Here is a 22,070-nt window from a genome sequence, read left to right on the forward strand (position 1 = left end):
GACCTCATTCATTTCCAATGGTTTCCCTGTGGCCATGTCTGTCCTGCCATTGCGCCCCCCGTTATAATTTCAAACAACGCATCACGATAAAAGGAAAAGAAAGAGTCCCTGATGTATACCTTAAGATTATCCATCTCAAAAGTAGAAAAAGTCCTCATCAACCTCTTTTCGGGCCGAAGAGTGTTTGTAACAAATGTAAATTCATATTTGGCCCCACGTTCTCACCGTTTGCATTGTCACTAGTATAAAGAAGAGCTGCGTCTTTTTTTTTCTGGCGCAAAAGATCTCGTGTGTGACACATCCTTGCTCGTTCAGATGTGAGTCCAGGATCGTGCTTGAGATTTAGATCCTTTGCATTCATCTTCATTTGCATGTCAATCGCCAGTCTTTGCAGCGTCACTCCGACTCAATCAAAATAATGCTTCCACTTTGTGGCAGAAAGGGCTTGGAGCAACCACGCCAGCTATAATTCTTCAAGTATCAATTCGCTTTATGGTTCGCAAGCTCTTGCCCATATGCACAGACCTCTCTCAATCTAACTCTAATTGTGGCAGGGTACATTAACCTGTCAAGTCATTGCGTTTGAAGAGAGGCTTTTCTCTTTTTTCCTTTCGCGATAGCTGCGTTAGATCCGAGCCACATCAAGTGTGGTTGTCAAGGAGGCAAGCGAGTCTCGTCTCTGTTGACGGGAGAAAGTTGGTTGCTATTTTGCTTATCATTTTAGCAATCGTAGAGCATGGCGAACTGTCTGTGGGATCTTCAATATGCTTATAATACGTGATGAACTAATATTATTTTAATTATCGTCATGGCTAAATGAATAGTAATAATGTCGATGCCTGTGTGGACTACGGGATCCAAACTATCTTCACGAGTGCCCTCGCATACTGGTGTGCTTTCTCTACTTCGACGTGGTCCGTAGAACAACATCTCAATAAATCGAGGCCACAGTAGTAGTATTACAGCATTTTATTATGTAAAGATAAAGGATGAGAGTATCTATATCGTCTCGTCTCTCGTGACCACGAGCCTCGAAGGATTATTCTAGGGTACCATTGTAGGAGTGCTTAAAATTCATCCAGTGGAGTAAACGGTACGGATGAAAGGTTCCCCCTTTTATTGGTTGAGCTTCCAAAGCAAAACACTGGCCCAGAAGTCGTGTCAGGCGGCATTAGTTTGATTTGGGTCTCGGCGGCGAATATGAATGGAGGGAATGAGGCCTCTCTACTGTTGACTATAACTCCAAAATAGTGATGCCTCATTGTTTGAGCCCTCAGTCCGACGAAGTATCGACAACGGAACAGTCTGACGAATAGGGTCCCGGGGCAGATCTTTTCCGATCAGTTTGGCACGGTCATTCGCTTAGGATGCCGATGGTTTGCTAGCAAATGTTTGGATTGAGTCTCGGCTTTGAAGGGAGAGCAATCCTTCACTGATACTGGAGCCCACTCGATACTGGACGATGATGGCAATGACGCCTTTCTCTATGTTTAGGTGGATGGAGAGACTTGTTGTTCCTCTAGCTCTTTAAACCGTGGGCCGAAGAAGCGTGTCGGTTCTTGTTTTTGCCCAAAGATATTGGTATTATATTTAGTTGCAAAGTTCCTGTGCAAACATGTCCGTTATTTTCTACCTCAAAGGAGACTTAATAATGTGTACAGAATGAAAGAGCAATAGCCCTGTTTTGACAACCCTCATCAACACGAAAATGATCCGAAACCCAAAAGCTTGCAGCATTTGGAACAAAGGTTGTGGATCGCTGCCAAATCTGGGGTTGTCAAATAGGTTCTCCTTCGTTAAGGGCTGGTTTTCTAGTCATCAAGCAGGCAGTAGGTGCCTGTCGCATCACTTTTTATCAGCTTCTAGTTTGCTGACACCGAACGCCACCATCACCTTTCTTGTTGTTTCTGTTCCTCCGGTCGCCACTCTCACTCCCCTGCTTGCTCATAACTGCCTCATAATCTTCGACTCTTATTCTCCAAACCTAAAGGCTATCAGCGGGTGAATTACACCGAGCTGTCTTGTATTTTCACGAGCCAGTAGAGCTGCTTTTGCAAGCTTTTTTTGCATTAACAGATATTTACACTTGCTGTCGTGGGCTTTTACTTTAATACTGCAGCGCTGAACATGGGCCAAAAACAAAGACTTTCTGTTGGAGATTATGCAAGGAAGTGATGTTCTGGCAACAACGCCCCATTGTATTGCCATGGTTTGCTTCTCTTGGCGTGCTTGCCGCGGGCCGATTGCTGAAATCTTCGTCTTTGTACCATGCGACAGCCTGCACCAGCCAGGCGAGTAGCTGCTCGCGCATTCCTTCCTTCAGATACTTCTCCTTTGAGCTCGGTGCCATGCAGGCGGTGTCAGGGTCGAAAAAACACTACGACAGTGCACCACATCATCGTATAGTCCGTGCAGGTTGTGGACACGGTCACGGTCTTGAACAAGAGGTGCGCATGAAATGATTCACCAACTTGGGTCAAAAGGAACGTGTTGTCCACTGTCGAGATTAGAAAGGCAGTCAATGAACGAGTTACTAGACATCTACATGGATAGTTGCAGGAGCAGAAGACGTTGGTTTCCACGTAACAGGCCACGTAGGAAGTAGATGGCAAGATGGCATGGGATATGGTGCTGGATGAAGAGTTCAGCATTGCAAGCATGACACAGCAAGCCACAAGTCTCTTTCAATATGGACTTTTCTTTGTGAAGCCTTTCCTTTTTTTTTTTTTTTTTTTCATTCCATTACTTTACACACTTGGTCATTGCCTTTTTTTTTTTTTTTTTTTTTTCTTTCTTCTTCTTCTCCTAATTCTCATACAAATCTCTTCAGATATGTCTCGTCCATCACTGCCTCCGCCACCGCCTCCACCACCTGCAGGAGGACTATCAACAGCCTCTCCAGATCGCACTGCACTTCTATCTCAGATTCAATTGGGTGCTCAGCTCAAGAAAGCATCGAGCAACGACCGATCTGCGCCTGTTGTAGGCATGTTAAAGAAACTTGTAACTCTCTCTGTCAGAAAAGCGTGTGGAAAAAAAATTATATTGGAAAGGAGACAGAATTTTAGAATAGAGTCAAAGAACTGGTCAAAGAGTTACGCATAATGGCATAGTGAGGAATCGCACTAGATATTGTACAAAAAGAACACACTCAGTCTCGCTACTTGTGCATTTGGCCAAGTTTCGTTGTTCATTTCTGTTACAATGTATTCAAGCCCTTGGCAAAAGTGGAGAGGAAGAGTAATACAGGGGAAGAACTGAGCCGTCATTGTGTCACGAGTTTCGAGCTGTTGCCTCCTTAGTATCTTTTTATCACAATTTCTCGACATTGGCTCCCTTGACCATTTCGTTGCACAAACAAAGGTTAACTCGTCCAGACCATTTCTTCCTTTCAATAGCCAATCAGAAAGGAAACACGAGTTCTAGATCGCCCCTATCTCAGGCGCCGCAGAATCCAATAACTTCTACGGCTCCTCGATCGCCTGGACCTCCACCTCCACCTCCTATCAACCGCAATGGAGCAATCTCACCGAGACCAGCACCTGGAGTGCCGGGTCGTGCCGCTCCATCTCCTCTTATCACCACAACGCGTCCAGCCCCTGCAATACCTGGTGCTAATTCTTCAAATCCAGATAATCGACCAATGTCTCCTATCGGAACTGGTATCAAATTAGGTGAGTAAAAAAAATATTCATTGCTTCTTAATGTGTCATTAGATGTTATGTTACAATATTTCAATGATCACTCAACTTTCACTTTTACTTTTTTTTTTTTTTTTTTTTTTTTTTTTTTACTTCAAGCTGAACCGCCTGCCATTGAAGGACGCTGGGCATTTAGGACTGCACAAGATTTTTCTGCCCCTCCGCTTCCTGACTTTAGTCAAATAAGAACATATCCTAGTGGAAATTCTTCCGGGACAAGTATGTATTTGCTATATTACTTTTTTACTGATCAAACTTTTGTTAATACCTTTTGATTAACAATCATTCATAACCCTTTTCTTTTCTTTTCTTTTCTTTTCTTTTTGTTGGATCGAAAGCTATACCTCTCGATCTTACAACTCTGGCGGGGATTACAGCAGGACGAATGCCTCCACCGCCTCCTGCTGAAGCCATTGGCCGATATCTTTTTTCATAGTCACCATAGTCACCTTCCCATAATCTTACAAATATCCCTGTAATGTCGCGATTTTCATTTTCCTTTCTTCATTTCATCTTGCCATTCCTTACTGGCTTCTAAAAATTACATTCATCCTCTAAAGTTTCCCCATCGTTACTTGCTCATGTATACTCATTTGCTTATCCTCATTAAAAACCGGCTTTGGATCCCCCTTTTCCGGTCTGTACTTTATTCTAAAGTTCTCATATGAAAACATTGATAGCCAGCGTGGCCTCACATTGCTCGTGCATAAATTTTTGTTCAAATTTGCTCTTGCTCAATAGAATCCGTATCTAGCTACTTCATTGCTATTATTTTTTTTTCTTTTTTTTTTGTTAAATAGTTTTAATCACATCTTTGTATTGTTATGTTGAAAACCTAAGGCTTTCAGATCAATGCTGTGATAACCCCGTGTAACTTTGAGGCAATAATCAATTACAATGCCGAAAAGTAGTATCGCAAGAGGACATCAGCCATTCGTTTACCGAGAAAAGGAAAAAAAAAAAAAAAAAAAAAAAAAAAAAAGCGATCAAGTTTGGGAGCCATGGTAAGAAAGTTGAATGTTTGATATCAAAACTGTGCAACACGTTGCCTAGACAGCGATGCACAAGAGGCAAATAGTTCACAATTAACCATTTGTGACTTCTGAATGCTATTAGGATAACAATCGTACAAGTTCAACATCTTAAAGATCAAAATGATAAGTAGGAGTGAACTTAAAGGAAGTAAGGTTCTTTGGGATCAATTAGTCTCCAAATAATCGCAAACAAAGGGAGACATGAATGGACGTAGCCATCTTCTTTGACAGATCAAAGAACTGAGCAGGTATTTATGATACAGAAGAGAACAATGCATAGAAAGAACAAAAGGTTGGAAACATGTCGCACAATGCATACCATTCTCAATCATAAGTTTCATGCACAGTTCATATTTGGATTCTCTTCTCTACCATTGCTAGAAATGAATCTCTTTGTTCCTTTAGACGTGTCATCATTGTTTTAAACCGCAGTAAAAGAAACGGCAGAGAGAATAAAGCAATGAAGCCATTCATCTGTCTGTGCGCATCCAGAGTATTGTTGAGTACCAAGAAAAATATGTTGTTGGGGGATGAGAAGTCCGCGGACGAATGAGAACAGTGACTCTCCTTGCCCACATGATTCAGATTGCTGTCTTTTCTCTTAATGACACAAAAGTGGCGTTACATCTCATATTTTCAGGCACACACATCCGTCTTTCTTTCTTTTTCTTACTCTCTATCGCTCTTGACACTAACTCTTTTCAAACATACACGCAGATACATAACACTACCCACCATTCATTCAACTTTATCCAAGGCAAAATAACCATGACCATCACAACTACCATTCCTGCATCTTCCTTCCCAGTAACTAACATCAAGGATGTGTCTACGTCTCCTCAAAATCAAATTGACGCATATCCATCACCTTCACATTCTCCTACTTCAGTTTCTTCTGTTGGGACAGTAGCTAAGCATCAGTTGCAGCCTACTACATTTGATCGACGTAGGTCGTCTGTCAAAGCCTTGTTAAACTCACCTAACCCACCGGCTTCTCCTTTGGATGCTCTTGTCATGGCTTTGGAAGCTACAGTCGAAGAGGAAGAAGCAGGCCTTGAAAGATTTTCAACAAAGATAGAGGACGATGCAATGACGACAACAGGAGCAGCAGTAACAGCAGGAGCAGAAGACGAGGAAGAAGACGACCCTGATGCTACCATCCCTTCTTCACCTACAATGTTTATGAAACGTCCAGCATCAGCAACAGGACCATCACTTCATCACCTCCCAAGCATGATGCTTCCTGAATCGGCTGCATCTTCGGTCGCCAGATCCCATTCTGCTTCAAGCCTGACGCCCAGTACACTCCCACGCGAGTCTTTAGCTCAACATAGTAGTAATCAGCGCAAGATGTCCATTAGTAGTCAGGATTCTTCTTCGTCATTTGCATCGAATGGCGAACGAACCAAAGAGTATGCATGTACAATTGAAAACTGCAAGAAAAAGTTCTTTCAAATTTCACACCTGCGGTCGCATGAACGGTAAGAAATATATTTATTATGTGAACAACCAAGAGTGCCGACTTTTTTTTTTTTTTTTTATTGTTGTTGGTGTTTTATCTTCAATAGATGATGAAAAAAAAAAAAAAAAAAAAAAAGGAAAATCAATGTATGCAAAAGTATAGTAGGAGACATTTATCAGGATGAAAAGCAGCTCCATCACCCTTATCACTATCATTGACACTGAAATCTTAGAAAGAAGCCGAAAAAGCCTATCTCAGACTACGTGGATACGAATCATAATCTCATTTTCCTTCTTTTTCCTTCCAAAGAATTTTGACGACACATTTCTCATTTCGCCAGTCACTTTTATTCTTTGTACCCTCTCTTTGCTCTGGGGCAGTGGGTCGTGGGCAACAGACAGTGGTCGGTGAATGGACGGGCAAATAGCAGACCATAATTTAAACGCGTGATGACTCGGCTCGTAAACTAATCGACTGCGCTCTATTTTATTTGTTTGTGTTCTTCGCCTTTGGCATTCCCTAAAACAAAAACAGTAGGTGCCACTCTGGTACAAGGCCATATGTAAGTCTCTTTCTCTCTCACACCCACAGACAGATAGCTCTACTTCCCTTGTGTCTATCTATTCCTCAACATCCTTTCACATCCGACATAATTGGGCATGGAAACGGACCGATACAAATCCCTGGAAAGACTATTGGAGGTTGAACAAAAGAGATCTTCCTTATTCCATCATTCGATCTAATGTGATAAAGTTCACGAATCATCCTTATGAGCTGGAATGAACTGGAGACCAAAGGTTTTCTTTTAAAAGGAACAATCAGGATAAGTCAGAGACTTTCATGGTTAGGGTCATAGCACAAGCAAGGCATTAGATGGATTGACAGTGTTCGAACCAAGCGCGTCTTGAACCTATCTCCCTCAGTAGGCGAGGGCCATCTTTTAACCGATAATGCTGGATCAGATTGCTCTTCAATATGGCTCTATTGGATGTCAAATCCCTGTTTAACTGCGATTGCACAAATGGAGAAGGAACAAAACAACATTCATTATTACATTTGGCAGACTTTCCACTTGTTTTTCGCTCACGTTGCAGATGGTTTTTTTTTTTGCGATCCTGGGGTTCATTTTTCATTCCGCTGTATTGTTTTTATTTTTAACGTTGGACTTGAGATTTATTTGCTCAACCCTTCGGTATCTTTACGACATGTCGACCGTGATGAAAAAGCTGGTACAGACGTCAGCGTGAGCAGAGCATTTTTACAAAAGGCCCTTAGGAGTGCTAGAAAGAAAAGGCAGTAATGACGAGAAAAACTCAAGAGAAAATGAAAAAAGAAGATCAGACATACAATCGCACTCATCTCCTCCATCGCATGCTTTCACTCTACACAATCCGCTTTCCTTTTCTTCCAATCTCTCTTTCTTCACGTTTTAATCTGCTCTATTTCTCACAACTTTCTTCTTTTCCACTCTCCAACAATTGTCTGTCTGCTTCTTCTTGTCTTCATTCTCTCCGCGTTCACTCAAATTGCTTTTTTGATTCCTCCTGAGAAAATGTTTGACGAAAGTAACTGAGATTTTGACGACTTACGGTCTTCCCAAATCCATTTTTTTTTTTTTTTTTTCCTCATCTGCTTGGGGTTTGCGCTGCTTTTTCTGGTTGTTTTTTTATGTTCTTCATTTGTGCTTCATGCGACGTCCATCAATTTGGCAACTGGGACCGTTGGTTCTTCGCGCGGATGATTTGTGTTGTCATGTACACAAATCTCTTTGTGCTTTGTTACTATTGATTTGGTCCTTCTTGTGCAACGCATTTTTTCTGGCTTGGCGATGCTTGATGGGCGCACTTGGCCTTTTTTTTTTCCCTTCGTTCTCGTTTTCGTCCATATGGTTTTTTAAATTAAATACAGGTCTGTCGATTTGATGGATGTGATCGAGCGTTCACTCAACTGGGGAACCTGAAGGTAAATAAATGTTTTTATTTTTCATGAATTCTGTCATTATTCGATTAATAATCAACTGAATCATACTTCTATGTTCTTTATTGGATGACTGTAGACTCATGAACGCAAACATACTGGCGAAAGACCCTACAAATGCCCACACCCCGATTGTGACAAGACATTCACACAACTTGGAAATTTAAAGACACATGAACGTATCCATGATGAGGTCAAGCCATTCATGTGTCGGCTTCCAGGATGTGGAAAAACATTCAGCCAACTTGGAAACTTGAAGGTACGTTGTTAATAAATGTTCAGGAGCTTTTTTTTTTTTTTTTTTCCGTAAAATATAAACATATCATGCTTGATCTATAGCTAATGATACTTTTCGTACTTGTATCACTAGACACATACCACAAAAATGCATCCAGAAGTAAATATCAGTGATGAAGAACTGGCAATTAGGACAGCATCCAGCCCAACACACGAGGCTCAGGATCTAGAGGATAGATCGTTGCAAAAAGCACGACTTGTCATGGGCAGTGAACCAGGAGTGGTACAGGTGATCGCACACTTTAATCCTTACCAGCGACGACCCATTAAGCCTCAGCGCTATGAGGAAGAGCGACTTTTGAGGACAATCCGAGCAATGATCCAACATCAGCAGCGTGTACGAGAATTAGAATATGGTAGTGAAGTTTCTGATGAGATGGAGGAGTTAAAATAGATATCAAACATCGCTCGTTGGATAAGCAAGAAGGAATTAGCATAAAGGCCAAGGAAACGTCCTTTCCTTCACTTATAAAAAAATTTCGTACATATAATTTCCACCTGAATCGGCCAACCTCTATTCCTAATGTGCCACATCCCTTCTTATTGTTCTCATACCATTTCTTCTTTTCCTTGAACAAGCTGCGTTGTAATTGTAGATAATTCGCTCTAATAAAAGGATAAGCTTTATGTATCCAGTCTAATGCATACCAAGGTTACCAGATGTTATAGTTCCCCACTACTTGCACCAGAGTTTTTGTTACATATATGTAACTTCCACAAGTCACAAAGGACCAGAAAGTCCCACTTTTCGTCTTCGTGTCCCTTACACTTCTTATTTTCAACTCCATATTCTTCAACCATGGTAAGACATTCATACTTGCAACCAATCATGAATCTCCATTAACGCCATGCAATATATGACATTCAATGTCATGTATTTTGTACCATAGAGTTATTTGCCTGCCATGGTTGCATCACTCATGTCCTCCCTAAAAAAAAAAAAAAAAAAAAAAAAAAAAAACACTGATCATTCATCATTCAATTCTACATGACTGGGAGGGGTTACATTCGATTTTACAATAAAAAAATTCGTTGCAATGAATTCTATAGGCGTACCAACCTCCTTCTCAGGTTATTCTTTTGCCTCAGACTCAGCAGCTCAAGGCGTCGATGACCATCATCCGGGATAAAAACACACAGCGCGCCGACTTTATCTTTTATTCTGACCGTATCATTCGTATCTTGGTTGAGGAGGGTATGAATGAATGCTATGAGATATGGAGAATGTTAATGGTGAGATTCCTTTCAGGAACTCAGGAACTAAAAAAATTTTTGCTGGTAATTAATTGTCAACACCATCATTGTTGCTTTTAAACAGGTTTGAACCACCTTCCTGTCATCGAAAAGACTGTCATCACTCCTACAGGTAATTTCTTGCACAGGCCGTTTGATAAATGCACACGAACATGTACAAGAAACACAAGTATAAAAGCACGGCCCATTGCGAGACAAGAGTGTCTTTTTTTTTTTTTTTTTTTTTTTTTTTTTTTCCCCCTTTTTAACTCTGCGATGCTTTTTATCTCTCTGCTCCTTGCAAACCAACAATCAATACAACGAATCCAGGAAAAGAATTTCATGGGATTGACTTTCAAGGGCGAATCTGTGGCGTATCCATCATGCGTGCTGGAGAATCAAGTAAGAATACCAACACTTCATCAAAAAAAAAAAAAAAAAAAAAAAAAGGGAATTCTTTCTTACTAACATTAATATCTACAACACACATAGTGGAACAGGGTCTTCGCGATGTGTGTAGGAGTGTCCGTATCGGCAAGATCTTGATTCAAAGGGATGAAGAGACTGCACTGCCAAAGCTGTACTATGCCAAGTTCCCTCCAGATATCGCTTCACGTTATTGTTTGTTGTTGGATCCCATGCTTGGTAAGGTTTTTTTTTTTTTTTTTTTTTTTGTCCCTCAAGATGAAGCAAAAAAAAAAACTTATTATGCTTAGAGATTACTGAACTGGTGCGAAAAAAAAAAAAAAAAAAAAAATGCTAGCAACGGGTGGATCGGCCATCAAGGCAATTGAGACCTTGATTGATCATGGTGTACCAGAGGAGAGAATCCTTTTCTTGAATTTGATTTGTTGTCCTCAAGGCATCAATGCTGTTGTTGCAAAGTTCCCTACCTTGAAGATTGTCACTGCAGAGATCGATGTAGGACTGGACGAGAAATTGTATATTGATCCCGGTCTCGGAGACTTTGGTTGCCGCTACTTTGGAACCGACAAATAAACCAGTCTCTGTCTTGAACCTCATTTTAGGTTCCTATATTATCATCATTTATTGCCACGGAATGTATTGTTGACAACTTGTTGAATGAAAACCTCAAAAGCGATATATTAAACGGTGAAAAAAAAAAAAAAAAAGATCGTTTCTCGTGTTTGATAGCAAATCTTTATTCATGAGCGTAATATGATACAATAAAAAAAAAATAAAAAAATAAAAAAATAAAGAAAAAAAAGTGAAAAGGATCAGACACGAGGAAAGAGGAATGGGAAGAGGGCAAACTAGGTTAAGGCATCAACATTCTTAGGCGCGAGTCAACTTTCCATAGATGTGAAGAGCAAAGACAGAGGCAATAAAAGCCAATGACAAGACCAAGACCACAACGGGGTCACTAAGTTTAAAGAAATTAAACAAGAGAAAGAAAGAAACAGATGAATGTCATGGCCTAAGAATACGGCAGTGTATGCGAATTGACAGATTGCGTTGAGGAGGAAATGACATCAAGCCAGGAGTTTAATGTCTAATCGCTCGAGCCAAAAGAGAGATAAAAAAAAGCCAACTTACACACGAAGACCAGGCGAGTCATCAGTGTAGATACGCATCATTCCCGAGGTGCTGGGTCCTGGTGCGCGAGAAGTCTGAGCCTTAGAACTTGTAGTACGTTTCCTGAGGAACCAACAACAAGAGAAATACGTCAGCATCTCCTGAGTTAAGTCTACTGTCAAAGAAAATGGTTTGACTCCAGGAAAAAAAAAAAAAAAAAAAAAAAAAAAAAGTCTACCTCAAAGCGGCGGCGCGAGGAGAGGCGCCAGCGGGGTTAGGGGAAGGAGCAGAGTCAGACTAAAGAGAGAGAAGGAAAAAAAAGAAAAAAAAAAAAAAAGTAATTTAAGAGAAATGCTGATCAATTTCTTTGTTCATTCTGTAGTTGATCCTGAAAATCAGGAATATAGAAAACATGCTTGGTTTTCCTCTGCAATTCGCGACACAAAACGAAAAAAGCCTAAAGACAGGATAATTCAATTGATTTTTTTTACCATGGTGATGATTTGATGGAGGTGTGAGTGAAAGTGTGAGAGAATAAAGGATGATGAGAGAAGAGAAAGAAAAAGGTGTGCAATATCAATGCTCTTCTTGATTGAGGATCCAATGGGATTGCGCCAGTCAAATGCATCGTCAATTACATATAATTGTCAATTATAGAAATACATTTAAGCGACTGAAATGTGATCAGTCAAAGAGTGATACCAAGTATAATATCATCTGTCGGATTCATCACAGTTGATACAATAAACTCGCGCCATGAACACACAGGCTTTTACTTTACCATCGCCTTCCGTCCTCTTTTCTTTCCTTTATTTCAACTTTTTAGGCTCACGCTTCTTCACAAAAGCAAAGAAGTTCCGTTTTTAGTGCAACTCATCATGTCGCTGCCTTCTCTCACAGACCTCGTCAAGCGTCCAGGAATAGGCACGCTTGGGAGATCAATTCAGGTTCGGACTAACCATTTCGGAATCCAAAAGCTTCCAGACACGCTGATCTACCACTATGATATTTCCATTACGCCAGCAATGCCTGTTGGTGTAAACCGAAAGATCTTCACAGAATTCATGAATCTTTATGGAGTATCCGATCTTGATTGCAAGCATCCTGTTTACGATGGTCGAAGCAATATGTTCTCACCAAAAGAATTCCCTTTTGAGACTCGCACATTTGATGTAAGAGAAAAAAAAAAAAAAAAAAAAAAAAAAAAACAACCTGCCGTTTTAGCTTGTTTTTCAGTACTGACTACGCCTGCTCTGTCCCTATAATATTCGTATGGAAGGTCACGTTAATAGAGGAAACCAATCCCAGAGGAGAAGCGCCTTCGTTCAGAGTCAGGGTCAAGAAAGTTGCGACGATCAATTTATGGGAGCTGCATCAGTTCCTTCAAGGCAAATCACGCTTGACCAATAACTGTCTAGCGTCAATTATGGCTCTTGATATCCTTATTCATTTCAAACCTGCTATGCTATATTTCATCGTCGCGCGGTCCTTTTTCCTCCCCACCAACAAGCAGATCCTCGCTGGTGGCCTTGAAGCATGGCGAGGTTTCTATCAGTCTGTGCGCCCTGCTGCCGGCAAGCTGACAATCAACATTGACATCTCAGCTACCGCTTTCTATCAATCAGGGTCCTTGATCGAGCAGACTTGCAAATTCTTGAATCTTCGAAGCACTGGTTTGTGATATGATCTTTTTATTTTTATTTTTTTTTTTCCTCAATAGTATGTAGAAGAGGTTATTGGGCCGGCCAGTAATTGCTTGTCGCATAATCTTTGCAAATGTATAGGTGACCTGCATCGCTCGGCTCCACCCATCAATTGGGTACAGGTCGAGAGACACTTTAAGGGCGTCCGTATCCGAGTCATACACCGGCAGGCACGCAAGAGAACTTTCAAGATCTATGGTATGACCAAGGCCTCAGCTCGCGAGACTGTCTTTAAAATATCTGCTGAGCGTAAGGAAGGCGACGTCGGCGCGTCTCAGGCTGAGGCCGAAATCGACGTTGCCAGCTACTTCAAGCAGGCCTATAACATCAGTCTCAGTTATCCATCGCTCCCTTGCATCGTTGTCAGCAAAAAGATGATCCTCCCAATGGAGGTATGCACCATAGTCGAGGGCCAACGATATATGAGGAAGCTTAACGAACGCCAGACAGCAGACATGATCAAATTCACGTCTCAGTCACCAGCTGCCCGTGCTAACATTATTAAAGATGGTATTAACCTTCTGAAGTACGAAGATAACGAGTATCTGAACGAATTTGGCTTGAAGGTATCTAACGAAATGGAAACTACCAAGGCACGAATCCTACCTTCCCCAACCCTCCAGTTCCATCCGACTTCAAAAGAGCCTCGCCACATTCCTCGTGAGGGGGCATGGAACTTGAAGGATAAGAAGGTGATCCGTGGCGCGACTCTTGGCTCTTGGGGTGTGGTAGTCTTTGGTAATGAACGAACACTCCCACCCGGACAAGCCCAGGCTTTCCTACGCGAATTCATCGTAGCCTGCACAGATACTGGCATGGCTATCCTAAATAAGAATCCCCCTATCAGCTACCTTTCTCCACAAGGTAACATCGAGGAAGGTCTCAAGAAAGCGTGGCTCCAGGCTGGGAATGCGGTCAAGTCGCAGCCACAGCTGCTAATCTGCATCCTTCCCAACACTGGTGTACAGCTCTACGCTGAGATCAAACGCGTGACTGATACATTTCTTGGCGTTGCGTCTCAATGTCTTCAATCGAAGCAAGTGGGGAACCCAAGGAGACAATACTGTGCCAATGTTTGCCTCAAGATCAATGTCAAACTCGGGGGTGCAAACGTTGAACTTGCCCCAGGCACCTTCCCAATACTGACAACCAGGCCCATCATCATATTTGGTGCCGACGTTTCTCATCCTCAACCAGGTAGGAGCCACGAAGGACTAACATTGGTAAATAACCCCGTTCGGTGATCAATCAAATTAAAATTTTTGCTTTCATTAAAAAAAGGAGACGATGTTCGTCCCTCAATCGCTACTCTCGTTGGGTCAATGGACAGTAAGGCTGCTCGATATGCTGCAGCCGTCCGTATCCAGACTGCCAGGACCGAGACCATTGCAGATCTTTCTGATATGGTTATGGAGCTCCTCAAGACGTTTTACCAGAGGCAAGATCAAACTTAAAATGAAGGTTAATATATGCGTTCGGTTTACTTTAGGAATTTTTCTAATTGTTGAGTCTCTTACTTTTTATTTTCTGATACTGCGGCCGGGTTGCGAATATCCATTACCTAGCTGCGGCGAAAAACCTGAGCGTATTCTTTTCTTCCGTGATGGCGTATCAGAAGGGCAATTCGCGGAGGTTCTCAAGATTGAAGTCCCTGCTATCCGAGCTGCCTGCCAGCGCTTAGAAATCAGTTACATGCCCGCAATTACCTTTATTGTTGTCCAAAAGCGACATCGTACCCGCTTCTTCCCAATGAAAGCCTCCGATGGCGATCGTAGCGGCAACTGCCTTGCTGGAACTGTCGTGGATACAGGCATCGTACACCCCTTTGAATTCGACTTTTACTTACAATCCCAGTCAGGGCTTTTGGGGACTTCGCGGCCAGTACACTATCATGTGCTCCTAGACAACAGTAATTTCACAGCAGATGAGCTACAAGACCTATCATTCAAGTTATGCCACCTTTACGCGCGAAGCACGCGAGCTGTCTCTTTGGTACCCCCTGTCTACTATGCTCACATTATTGGGACGCGCGTTAGGTACCATTCACGAGGAGATATCTTCTCGGAGGGTTCTTCTGAGGGCACTGTCCCCAGTGGAAGTGGAGCTGCAAACTCCTACGTGACTGTGAGACCTGACTTGATGAAAGGCAAGCAATATTTTTTTAGAAAAAAAAAAAAAAAAAAAAAAAAAAAAAAAACTGTTCCATGCTGACATATTTTGTACTGTTTCCCTCTGATAGTCATGTGGTTCATGTAGCGGGGTCTCTATAATGGAAGAAGCCAACAGATAGCAAGCACAAGTCTACCCTTTTTTCTTTGCTTTATAAATTTACGACAAGTAGCATTAATGAATTGAATACATTATGCCTTACCATCAACCATGTTCCTATCTTTCATCATTAATAGTTGTTAGCTTTGACTTAGACCCTTACGACCACTCCAGGATGTTTAGCTGCAAAACATCCTGTTGGGTTATCTATAACCCATTTACCAATTACCTTCCTAACCTTTGAATAGGGCCTTCCTGATCATGATTACTCAGCTAATTATTAATGCACAGCAGTGTCCCCAGCTGTCCATTTAGTCTCTTCTCTACCACTATTGAGAACAGGAGCTCCATCTCGTTTTTTTTTTTTTTTTTTTTTGACGAGGTCATGTAGGATTTATTTAGGTGTGAGCTCTATAAATGGGTTCCCCACTACTGGGGTCGCGAATAAAGCGGTTACCAATAATCGTCCGAAGCCGCATCGTCATATTGCCACAGTACAACATCCTGTTCATAAACCACGTCAGCAAGGAGTAGACTTCCTTGACCCCCGGGGACCTGTGACACGGCTCTACTCCCTACTTAGCCTGTTGTGCGCGAAGGTCATCCTTTAGCCGCAATCCTCAATCATCAAAAATTCGCAACCTCCCAGGCGCTCCATAACCGCCATCGTACGATATGGGTTCCATACAGTGACCCGTTACTGATGTACTGAACAATACGTACTTGAGGTTTTTTTCACTTATTATTTACTTTTCACTTTTCTTTTACTCGATATTTACTTTTCTTTTACTTTTCTTTTACTTTTCTTTTACTTTTTTTTTTTTTTTTTTTTTACCGATGTTTAAGTAAATAATAAGTAAAAATTTACTGAAAAAAACCTCAAGTAAGTATTGCTCAGTACATCAGTACGGGTTCCATACTGTTGTGGCTAACTATTTTATTTTTATTTTGTAGTCTACAAATCGGACATTCTGTTGATCTACAGTTAAAAGAATCTTTGTGCAACGCCTTATAAGCTATAGGTGAGTCCACCTCACCTAGAAAGCACCACAGTCAGGCCTGTAGGCTAAGTTATAAAAGCCAAAGAACTTCTTTCTCAATAAAGTCTTCAGTTTACCCATAGACCTTGAGTTTACCAATAAGTCTTAAGTTTCCCCTATCTGTCTTGTTCTTGACCTGCAGTTTATCTTGCCTTTTTATCCTTTTCCCCTTGTCCCAACAAGCATTCGTCTTCCGGTAACTCAGTTTGTGAGCTCACCTATGAAGTTCCCATCTACCCTTTTGGCATCCTATGGCGCTGTTTGTCTTTTTTTTTTTTTTTTTTTTTTTTTTTTGATAACAAGGACCCACGAGGTCATGTAGGATTTATTTAGATGTTAGCTCTATAAATGGTCCTATGGCGCTGTTTGTCGTCAAGATTATTTGCCTCTATTTCCTCTTGTTATTGTCTTTTCCTGATTTTGTGTCTATCTTTTGCCCCTTAAGCAAATATACACCTTATTTATAGCATAATGTAAGCACGTGATTATTAGTTTATGTAATTATACAAGTATAGAGATCATGCTCTCAGCCAATGAGATCCACCGAATCCGGCGGCTAAGGGGTTGTAGCTCAGTGGTAGAGCGCTCGCTTTGCATGCGAGAGGCCCGGAGTTCAAACCTCCGCTGCTCCATGTTTTCTTTTTTTTTTGCATTCAATGCTAGTCAATGCACGCTGATTTCAGTCGGCCCTTTGGGCGTTGTGATTTTATGACAGCAGGAGGAGTAATTTTGCTTGGACCTTTACGGCTGTGTTTGCTACCCCTATCAACGTATAAATTGGTAACAATAATCAAGTTTGATCGAATACTCATACTTTACTCTAATTAATTTTATTCTTATTATTTTTTTCTACTTGAACATGCGCAGGTAGGCTGAAGGAAGGAAAAAAAAATAAAAATAAAAAAGAGAGATTGTGAAAATAAATGTTAAACAATCTAGACTTGTCTTTTGCTTACTCACATATACAGTGAGCAATGTACTGAAAAGTAAAGAAAAAGAAAAAGAAACAGAAAAAAAAAAAAAAAAACTTACCCAAGATCAAGGCTCCTGCACCAGTGATGGTACCAATCATATACTGTAAAGTCTGCAACTTGATCGTCTCCATCTGTGTTCTCAATGCTGCAATCTCTTGTTCAATCCTTTCCTCTGTCGCTCGAACCTTCAATTCCTGTGTCGCAGCTTCGTCTCGGATTCGTCCCTTTTCAAGATTCAAGTCCAACCGGACTCCTGCCTGTGTACGTGCTACTTCTTCTCTCAAACGTTGACGCAGCTTCTCAATCTCAGAGACTAGACGTTCATTGTTGGTGTTTGTCAATGAAAAATCATTTTTTTCCAACATTTGCAATTCAGATTTTAGAGCCGCAAAATCGACTTTATAGGTGTAGACCGTCTATAAACACGGATGAAAAAAAATAAAAAAAATAAGAAAAAAAATGGAGCATTATAAACATGTATGTTATTAGTAATGAGTAGCCTAGCCTTAGAAAACTCGAGTCCATGTTGAGAATGCTTTATAACTGAAGAGATCTGTTCTTTCCCTTCAAGATACCTTATCCTGATCAGCTTTTGTCACCATGTTCTTCGTAAGATTGTTCATGCTGTTACCACAACAACAAAAACAAAAGAATAAAAAAAAAATAAAAAAAATAAAAAGCATACAGAAATAAATAAGCATCAGATAAATATGCCAGAGCACCTTGAAGATCATGTCATGCTATAGGAGCAATCGATTCATGTCATTTATTTTACCTTTCTGTAATAACCTCGTCCAATGCATTCATAATAGCCTCTGACTGCTGTCGTGAAAAGCCTTCCCGCTCCAGTTTCTCTACAAATCGATGTGTGTCAAAATGATGTCCACCTCCATCATCCAGAGCTGGTCCTGAGGTCGAAAAGGCCCGAATCGGTACTATGCTGCGTGGAAATGCAAAGGTACTACTCAAAGATACTCCATCGGTTACTGATGTTGTTAATCCTGAATCTCTGCAAAGCTCCTTCTGCGAAGATAATGATAGTTTAAAGCGCGTCGAATAACGATGACGATGAATAAGGCATTGCTGTTGTTGTTGTTGGCTCCCTTTTGATATACTTTGTCCCAAATACGCAGCGGAAGTGATGCTCCGTGACGGAGCAATGATCCTTGAGGCAACAAGTTTGGTGCCTAAGAAGGAAAAAAAAAAAAAAAAGAGATAAGTACTGTCTGCTGATTACATCCTATAACACAACAATAGTAATAAAAAAAGGATTCTCTTGCATATTTATGTGTGTCTTTGTCAGTTACTCACAAGCAATCTGCACTTGCGCTTGACTCTGCACCAGCTTTGAAACGTTAGATAGAATGTTCTGAGCCGAAAGTCTGTTAATCATCTGTAATTAAAAAACGGGTTGAATGTCCTCCGGAAAGATGATGTCCTATTAGATTAATTCGTGATTTTAAAATGCCGAAGAGGATCAATAATTAGATCTTATTGAGATGTGCAAACCATTTTACCATAATCACGTGGGCATTTTTGTGCATGGTGGATAAAAGTGAGAACATCTTGTCTTTAATTTCTGTTGTTACAATAGACTAAGCTAACGGGTACATGAGTGAAACAAGGAAAAAAAGAAGAGAGATTTTTTTAATGGACAGGGGCCACAGGCACTTGGGAGTTGGTAAGCGACGAAGCAGGGATGGGAGATGATTTGATGCTGCTATTATTATATTTCACCGACAAAGCACTCTCCTCATCCTCTTCGTCCTCATCCTCAGAAGAAGAACAAGCATGACCGTCGGAACGAGGCTTGGGATTAGGGTTCCAAACCGCAAAAGGGCCTTCACCAAAATGATGTGAATGATACAAGCACGAGTTCTGAATTGTGCAGGCCTCAATGGACTTGACCCAAGGATCTTCCAAGACCTCGGACATAAGCACACGCTTCTTTGGATCCACCTCCAACATCTTGGACAGAATAGGGCGGCTCTCACGTGGCATCAGTTTGAGTAGACGAGACTTGCCGGACCCACTAGCATTAGTGAAGGCCTCGAATGAAGGGTCTGCATCCTTACGAGCCAATTTCCAAGGAAAACGACGAAGTGTCATGCAAATAAAGATGATGGCTAGTGACCAGACATCTGCTAGACGGGGGTCATGCTCTTCTGTAATAAAGACTTCAGGGGCAATATAAGGATCTGAGCCAGACACGCCTGAGCCAAAAAAAAAAAAAAAAAAAAAAAAAATGATTAGATGAATGTTTTTCCACACCTCCACGCGACATAAAAATAAATAAATGATAAATGAGCTCACAATTTCCGCTCGTTAATATAATCTCACAAGTTGTAGAGCAACATGCATGAATACACCAAAAAAAAAAAAAAAAAAAAAAAAAAAACCACTATACAATCATTACCTTTTGCCATCTGTATCTGTTTCTCGAATGGTAACCGATAAACAACAGAGCATCCAAAATCAATGATTTTGACAATCCCACGCTCATTCATCACAATATTGTCGAGCTTGAGATCACGATGTGCCACACCCATCTCATGCAAGTATGCCACTCCATCAATTGCGCCCTTGAAACAGCACGCAATTTCATCTCGACCCATCTGGCCCGACATCACTGCTGTAAATAACTCGTATTTGACAAGCTCCATGATCTCATAGTACTGATCTCCTTCTTGAACAATATCTAGAGTCTCAATGATGTTGGGATGATGGAATGTCGAGCCCAAGCAGTACTCTGAAGTCAATTTTTTGATGTAGGCACGTTGAGACTCATTAGGTTTGCGCTTGCGGAATTGCTTGATTGCGAATTCTTTACGATCAGAAACGCGACAGATCACTCGAACAGTTCCTCCTGCGCCACTTCCAATCACTTTGCCAATCTTGCCATACTTCTTGCGCAAATCTGTTTCAATTGCATTCCCATGAGGTCCGTGCGACTTGGCCGAATCACTGCGGAAGTTGGGAAAGGACGATGTCTTTTTAATCTTGGGCGTAATGGGTGCTTGATGATGGTCCACATTGTCTTGACCAGCAGGTAGTGAAGGAGATAAGGTCGGGGAGGTTGAGCGAACCTTCAGGAACCGCTTCAAATCGTGGAAGATCCCATGGGATGTTTCACGACCAGACTTCTTGGCATCACGTTTCCGGGAAAAGAAAGATGCTTTCTTGGCGGGAGATGATGATGCCATAGCAGGTGAGCCCAAGATAAATGAGTTGGCTGTGGATGATGCAACGGAAGAAGCCTCACCATCTAGTTGTGTAACAGGCATTGCCGCTCTTTCTGTCGTTTTTGCCTTGGCAGGAACGGCTATGGGTTGGGAAGGTCCAGGCGAGGCATCCTCCTCAACCGCGGCAGGGGTACTTTGGCATTCATCGCTTTCGCAACATGCCTCAGCATTCACCACAAAAACGGAATCCCTGTCCAGACGGTGTTCTTCAAGAGCATCAGTAAGATTCTGAATTCCTAGCTCCTCTTCAGCCTCGGATTGTTGTTTGGGCGAATGTTGAGTCGAAGACATCTGACGACGTTGAGTCCACTCTTGAATTGAGGAAGGATCATGATGATGATGATGATGATAGTAGTGAGGGGGGATGCTATGATGATGATAGGGATGATGAGGATAGTGATGATGGTTATCATCCTCGTCATTCGAGTTTTGTCGTGAAACATCCATGGAAGTGGGCATCGACAGCAAAACTTCAGTAGTTTCAGAGTTTGTTCTGGTGAGATGTGAATCGTGGATATGGGACGATGAAACAGAGTATTGTGAATTTTGATATACTGGCGAGGAAGGGACTGGGTGAAGAGGACGTAATGAGCTATTGGATCCCTGACGATGAGGAATAGATGCTCCAATGTCTGAGGCCTGCTCTAGACTCGAGACATCTGTATTGTCATCAACCTCCTCTGGATCCTCAGTCAAATGCGAAGCAGCAACCAATTGGGACGACGCATTGTTGGTGGCGTGTAAGGCATGTCGACGAGATTGTTCCACTACTGAAGGTGATGATGCGACAGCTGTTGCGGGCATATCACTGTTGCCTTCTTCCTCCAGGGACAATGAAGAGCAAGCCAGTGGTGAAATTGCAATTGTTCTCTTTGCAGATGGGGTGTTAAATTGAGCAGGATGTGAAGTGGTAAGGGTTGTCATATTGAGTATTGTAAATGAAAAGAGGGGGGGATTTATGTACAGGTATAGTATATTCAATAGAAGCAAGGAGAAGGGAGAAAAGAAAAGAAGAGGTATTAAAGAGTAGAGATGAATTGGATGGTATTAGGAAAGTAAAAGATGTTTAGCAGAAAAACAAAAGCAAGAAAGAAAGAAAAAGGGCTGTGGTGGGCTCCAATGTGACGATCAAGAAGAACAAGAATAATGAATGACTGCTCTCCTTTGGGAACAGGATCGACTTTTTTCAAAAAAAAAAAAAAAAAAAGGGAGGTAAAGATTATGATGTATGATGTGATGGTTGCACTAAACCACCTTGAGAATGATGAATAATACAGAGCGATCAGGAACAAAGTGCAGTGCGAAGTCGATCAAATACGCTGTGATGTTCTAATTCTAGGCCACAGGAAAAGGGGTTGTTGACTTGCGCAAACAGGACTGGAGAAAGCACGGACAAACAGGAAAGGAATACTTAAACACATGTAATCAATAAAAACATTGAAAGTGTGTGCTCCTGTGTTCTTGTGAGGAGTATTTATATCTCAGTAAAGGTAACAAGTAAAGAAGCTGAAAAGGTTGTGTTGGAGAGAGTGGAGAGAGTGGAGAAAGTAGAGATTGTTAAGCCGTTGAGATGTGAAATGGCCAAATGGAGAGGAACAAAAAA

The 22,070-nt window shown here is 41.5% G+C and overlaps 9 protein-coding genes and 1 non-coding gene across 10 annotated transcripts; 7 read left to right on the forward strand and 3 right to left on the reverse strand.

Annotated features, from left to right (window-relative positions):
• Nucleotides 1–2,090: 2,090 nt before the first annotated feature.
• On the forward strand, nucleotides 2,091–2,502 carry BCR41DRAFT_89397 (hypothetical protein). Its single transcript, XM_022031069.1, has one exon. It carries the CDS (start codon nucleotides 2,175–2,177, stop codon nucleotides 2,460–2,462), a length of 288 nt encoding a protein of 95 aa, XP_021880607.1. The 5' UTR covers nucleotides 2,091–2,174; the 3' UTR covers nucleotides 2,463–2,502.
• A 330-nt stretch (nucleotides 2,503–2,832) lies between these two features.
• Nucleotides 2,833–4,331, forward strand: BCR41DRAFT_422729 (hypothetical protein; the record flags this gene model as incomplete). The annotated part of the gene is made up of 4 exons (XM_022030187.1): nucleotides 2,833–2,982; nucleotides 3,443–3,674; nucleotides 3,801–3,920; nucleotides 4,040–4,331. 4 exons carry the CDS (start codon nucleotides 2,833–2,835, stop codon nucleotides 4,135–4,137), a joined length of 600 nt encoding a protein of 199 aa, XP_021880608.1. The 3' UTR covers nucleotides 4,138–4,331.
• An 892-nt stretch (nucleotides 4,332–5,223) lies between these two features.
• Nucleotides 5,224–7,044, forward strand: BCR41DRAFT_89509 (hypothetical protein). Its single transcript, XM_022031070.1, has 4 exons — nucleotides 5,224–5,492; nucleotides 5,625–6,216; nucleotides 6,732–6,759; nucleotides 6,889–7,044. The coding sequence occupies exons 1-4, from the start codon at nucleotides 5,285–5,287 to the stop codon at nucleotides 6,901–6,903; spliced, it is 843 nt and encodes a 280-aa protein (XP_021880609.1). The 5' UTR covers nucleotides 5,224–5,284; the 3' UTR covers nucleotides 6,904–7,044.
• Nucleotides 7,045–8,108: 1,064 nt separating this feature from the next.
• BCR41DRAFT_306898 (hypothetical protein) lies at nucleotides 8,109–8,445 on the forward strand (the record flags this gene model as incomplete). The annotated part of the gene is made up of 2 exons (XM_022020846.1): nucleotides 8,109–8,159; nucleotides 8,254–8,445. Coding segments are annotated over 2 exons (243 nt in total), but the record flags the coding sequence as incomplete, so codon positions are not given.
• An 825-nt stretch (nucleotides 8,446–9,270) lies between these two features.
• Nucleotides 9,271–10,703, forward strand: BCR41DRAFT_371349 (uracil phosphoribosyltransferase-domain-containing protein; the record flags this gene model as incomplete). The annotated part of the gene is made up of 6 exons (XM_022026597.1): nucleotides 9,271–9,273; nucleotides 9,522–9,666; nucleotides 9,790–9,837; nucleotides 10,035–10,106; nucleotides 10,197–10,349; nucleotides 10,468–10,703. 6 exons carry the CDS (start codon nucleotides 9,271–9,273, stop codon nucleotides 10,701–10,703), a joined length of 657 nt encoding a protein of 218 aa, XP_021880611.1.
• Nucleotides 10,704–10,846: 143 nt separating this feature from the next.
• On the reverse strand, nucleotides 10,847–11,800 carry BCR41DRAFT_355043 (Sec61beta family-domain-containing protein). The gene is made up of 4 exons (XM_022024440.1): nucleotides 11,732–11,800; nucleotides 11,479–11,537; nucleotides 11,262–11,363; nucleotides 10,847–11,088 (listed from the first exon to the last, which is right to left on the reverse strand). Exons 1-4 carry the CDS (start codon nucleotides 11,732–11,734, stop codon nucleotides 11,001–11,003), a joined length of 252 nt encoding a protein of 83 aa, XP_021880612.1. The 5' UTR covers nucleotides 11,735–11,800; the 3' UTR covers nucleotides 10,847–11,000.
• A 318-nt stretch (nucleotides 11,801–12,118) lies between these two features.
• BCR41DRAFT_407456 (Piwi domain-domain-containing protein) lies at nucleotides 12,119–15,199 on the forward strand (the record flags this gene model as incomplete). Its single annotated transcript, XM_022029402.1, has 6 exons — nucleotides 12,119–12,412; nucleotides 12,520–12,913; nucleotides 13,025–14,140; nucleotides 14,225–14,381; nucleotides 14,509–15,089; nucleotides 15,183–15,199. 6 exons carry the CDS (start codon nucleotides 12,119–12,121, stop codon nucleotides 15,197–15,199), a joined length of 2,559 nt encoding a protein of 852 aa, XP_021880613.1.
• Nucleotides 15,200–16,811: 1,612 nt separating this feature from the next.
• Nucleotides 16,812–16,883, forward strand: BCR41DRAFT_t82. Its single transcript has one exon. It is a non-coding gene; the product is annotated as a tRNA-Ala (tRNA).
• A 186-nt stretch (nucleotides 16,884–17,069) lies between these two features.
• On the reverse strand, nucleotides 17,070–18,693 carry BCR41DRAFT_355044 (hypothetical protein). The gene is made up of 5 exons (XM_022024441.1): nucleotides 18,537–18,693; nucleotides 18,001–18,412; nucleotides 17,801–17,849; nucleotides 17,284–17,641; nucleotides 17,070–17,123 (listed from the first exon to the last, which is right to left on the reverse strand). The coding sequence occupies exons 1-5, from the start codon at nucleotides 18,616–18,618 to the stop codon at nucleotides 17,101–17,103; spliced, it is 924 nt and encodes a 307-aa protein (XP_021880614.1). The 5' UTR covers nucleotides 18,619–18,693; the 3' UTR covers nucleotides 17,070–17,100.
• Nucleotides 18,694–19,076: 383 nt separating this feature from the next.
• BCR41DRAFT_288002 (kinase-like domain-containing protein) lies at nucleotides 19,077–20,161 on the reverse strand (the record flags this gene model as incomplete). The annotated part of the gene is made up of 2 exons (XM_022020303.1): nucleotides 19,077–19,438; nucleotides 19,642–20,161. Coding segments are annotated over 2 exons (882 nt in total), but the record flags the coding sequence as incomplete, so codon positions are not given.
• Nucleotides 20,162–22,070: the final 1,909 nt, after the last annotated feature.

This window comes from Lobosporangium transversale, assembly GCF_002105155.1.
Source record: "Lobosporangium transversale strain NRRL 3116 chromosome Unknown BCR41scaffold_22, whole genome shotgun sequence".
Classification (NCBI taxonomy): domain Eukaryota; kingdom Fungi; phylum Mortierellomycota; class Mortierellomycetes; order Mortierellales; family Mortierellaceae; genus Lobosporangium; species Lobosporangium transversale.

Excerpts from the sequence above, each read along its gene's own strand:
- BCR41DRAFT_89397 (XM_022031069.1), top strand. The coding sequence starts at position 2,175 with ATGTTCTGGCAACAACGCCCCATTGTATTGCCATGGTTTGCTTCTCTT.
- BCR41DRAFT_89509 (XM_022031070.1), top strand. The coding sequence starts at position 5,285 with ATGAGAACAGTGACTCTCCTTGCCCACATGATTCAGATTGCTGTCTTT. Across the intron at positions 5,493-5,624 it reads TTCATTCAACTTTATCCAAG|TTTCTTCTGTTGGGACAGTA; the intron begins GCAAAATAACCA and ends CTCCTACTTCAG. Across the intron at positions 6,217-6,731 it reads CACCTGCGGTCGCATGAACG|TAGGTGCCACTCTGGTACAA; the intron begins GTAAGAAATATA and ends AAACAAAAACAG.
- BCR41DRAFT_355043 (XM_022024440.1), bottom strand. Across the intron at positions 11,364-11,478 it reads CCTCGCGCCGCCGCTTTGAG|GAAACGTACTACAAGTTCTA; the intron begins GTAGACTTTTTT and ends TTGGTTCCTCAG. Across the intron at positions 11,089-11,261 it reads GACTCGCCTGGTCTTCGTGT|TGACCCCGTTGTGGTCTTGG; the intron begins GTAAGTTGGCTT and ends CTTTAAACTTAG.
- BCR41DRAFT_355044 (XM_022024441.1), bottom strand. The coding sequence starts at position 18,618 with ATGATTAACAGACTTTCGGCTCAGAACATTCTATCTAACGTTTCAAAG. Across the intron at positions 18,413-18,536 it reads AGCGCAAGTGCAGATTGCTT|GCACCAAACTTGTTGCCTCA; the intron begins GTGAGTAACTGA and ends TTTCCTTCTTAG. Across the intron at positions 17,850-18,000 it reads GACGAGGTTATTACAGAAAG|CATGAACAATCTTACGAAGA; the intron begins GTAAAATAAATG and ends TTGTGGTAACAG.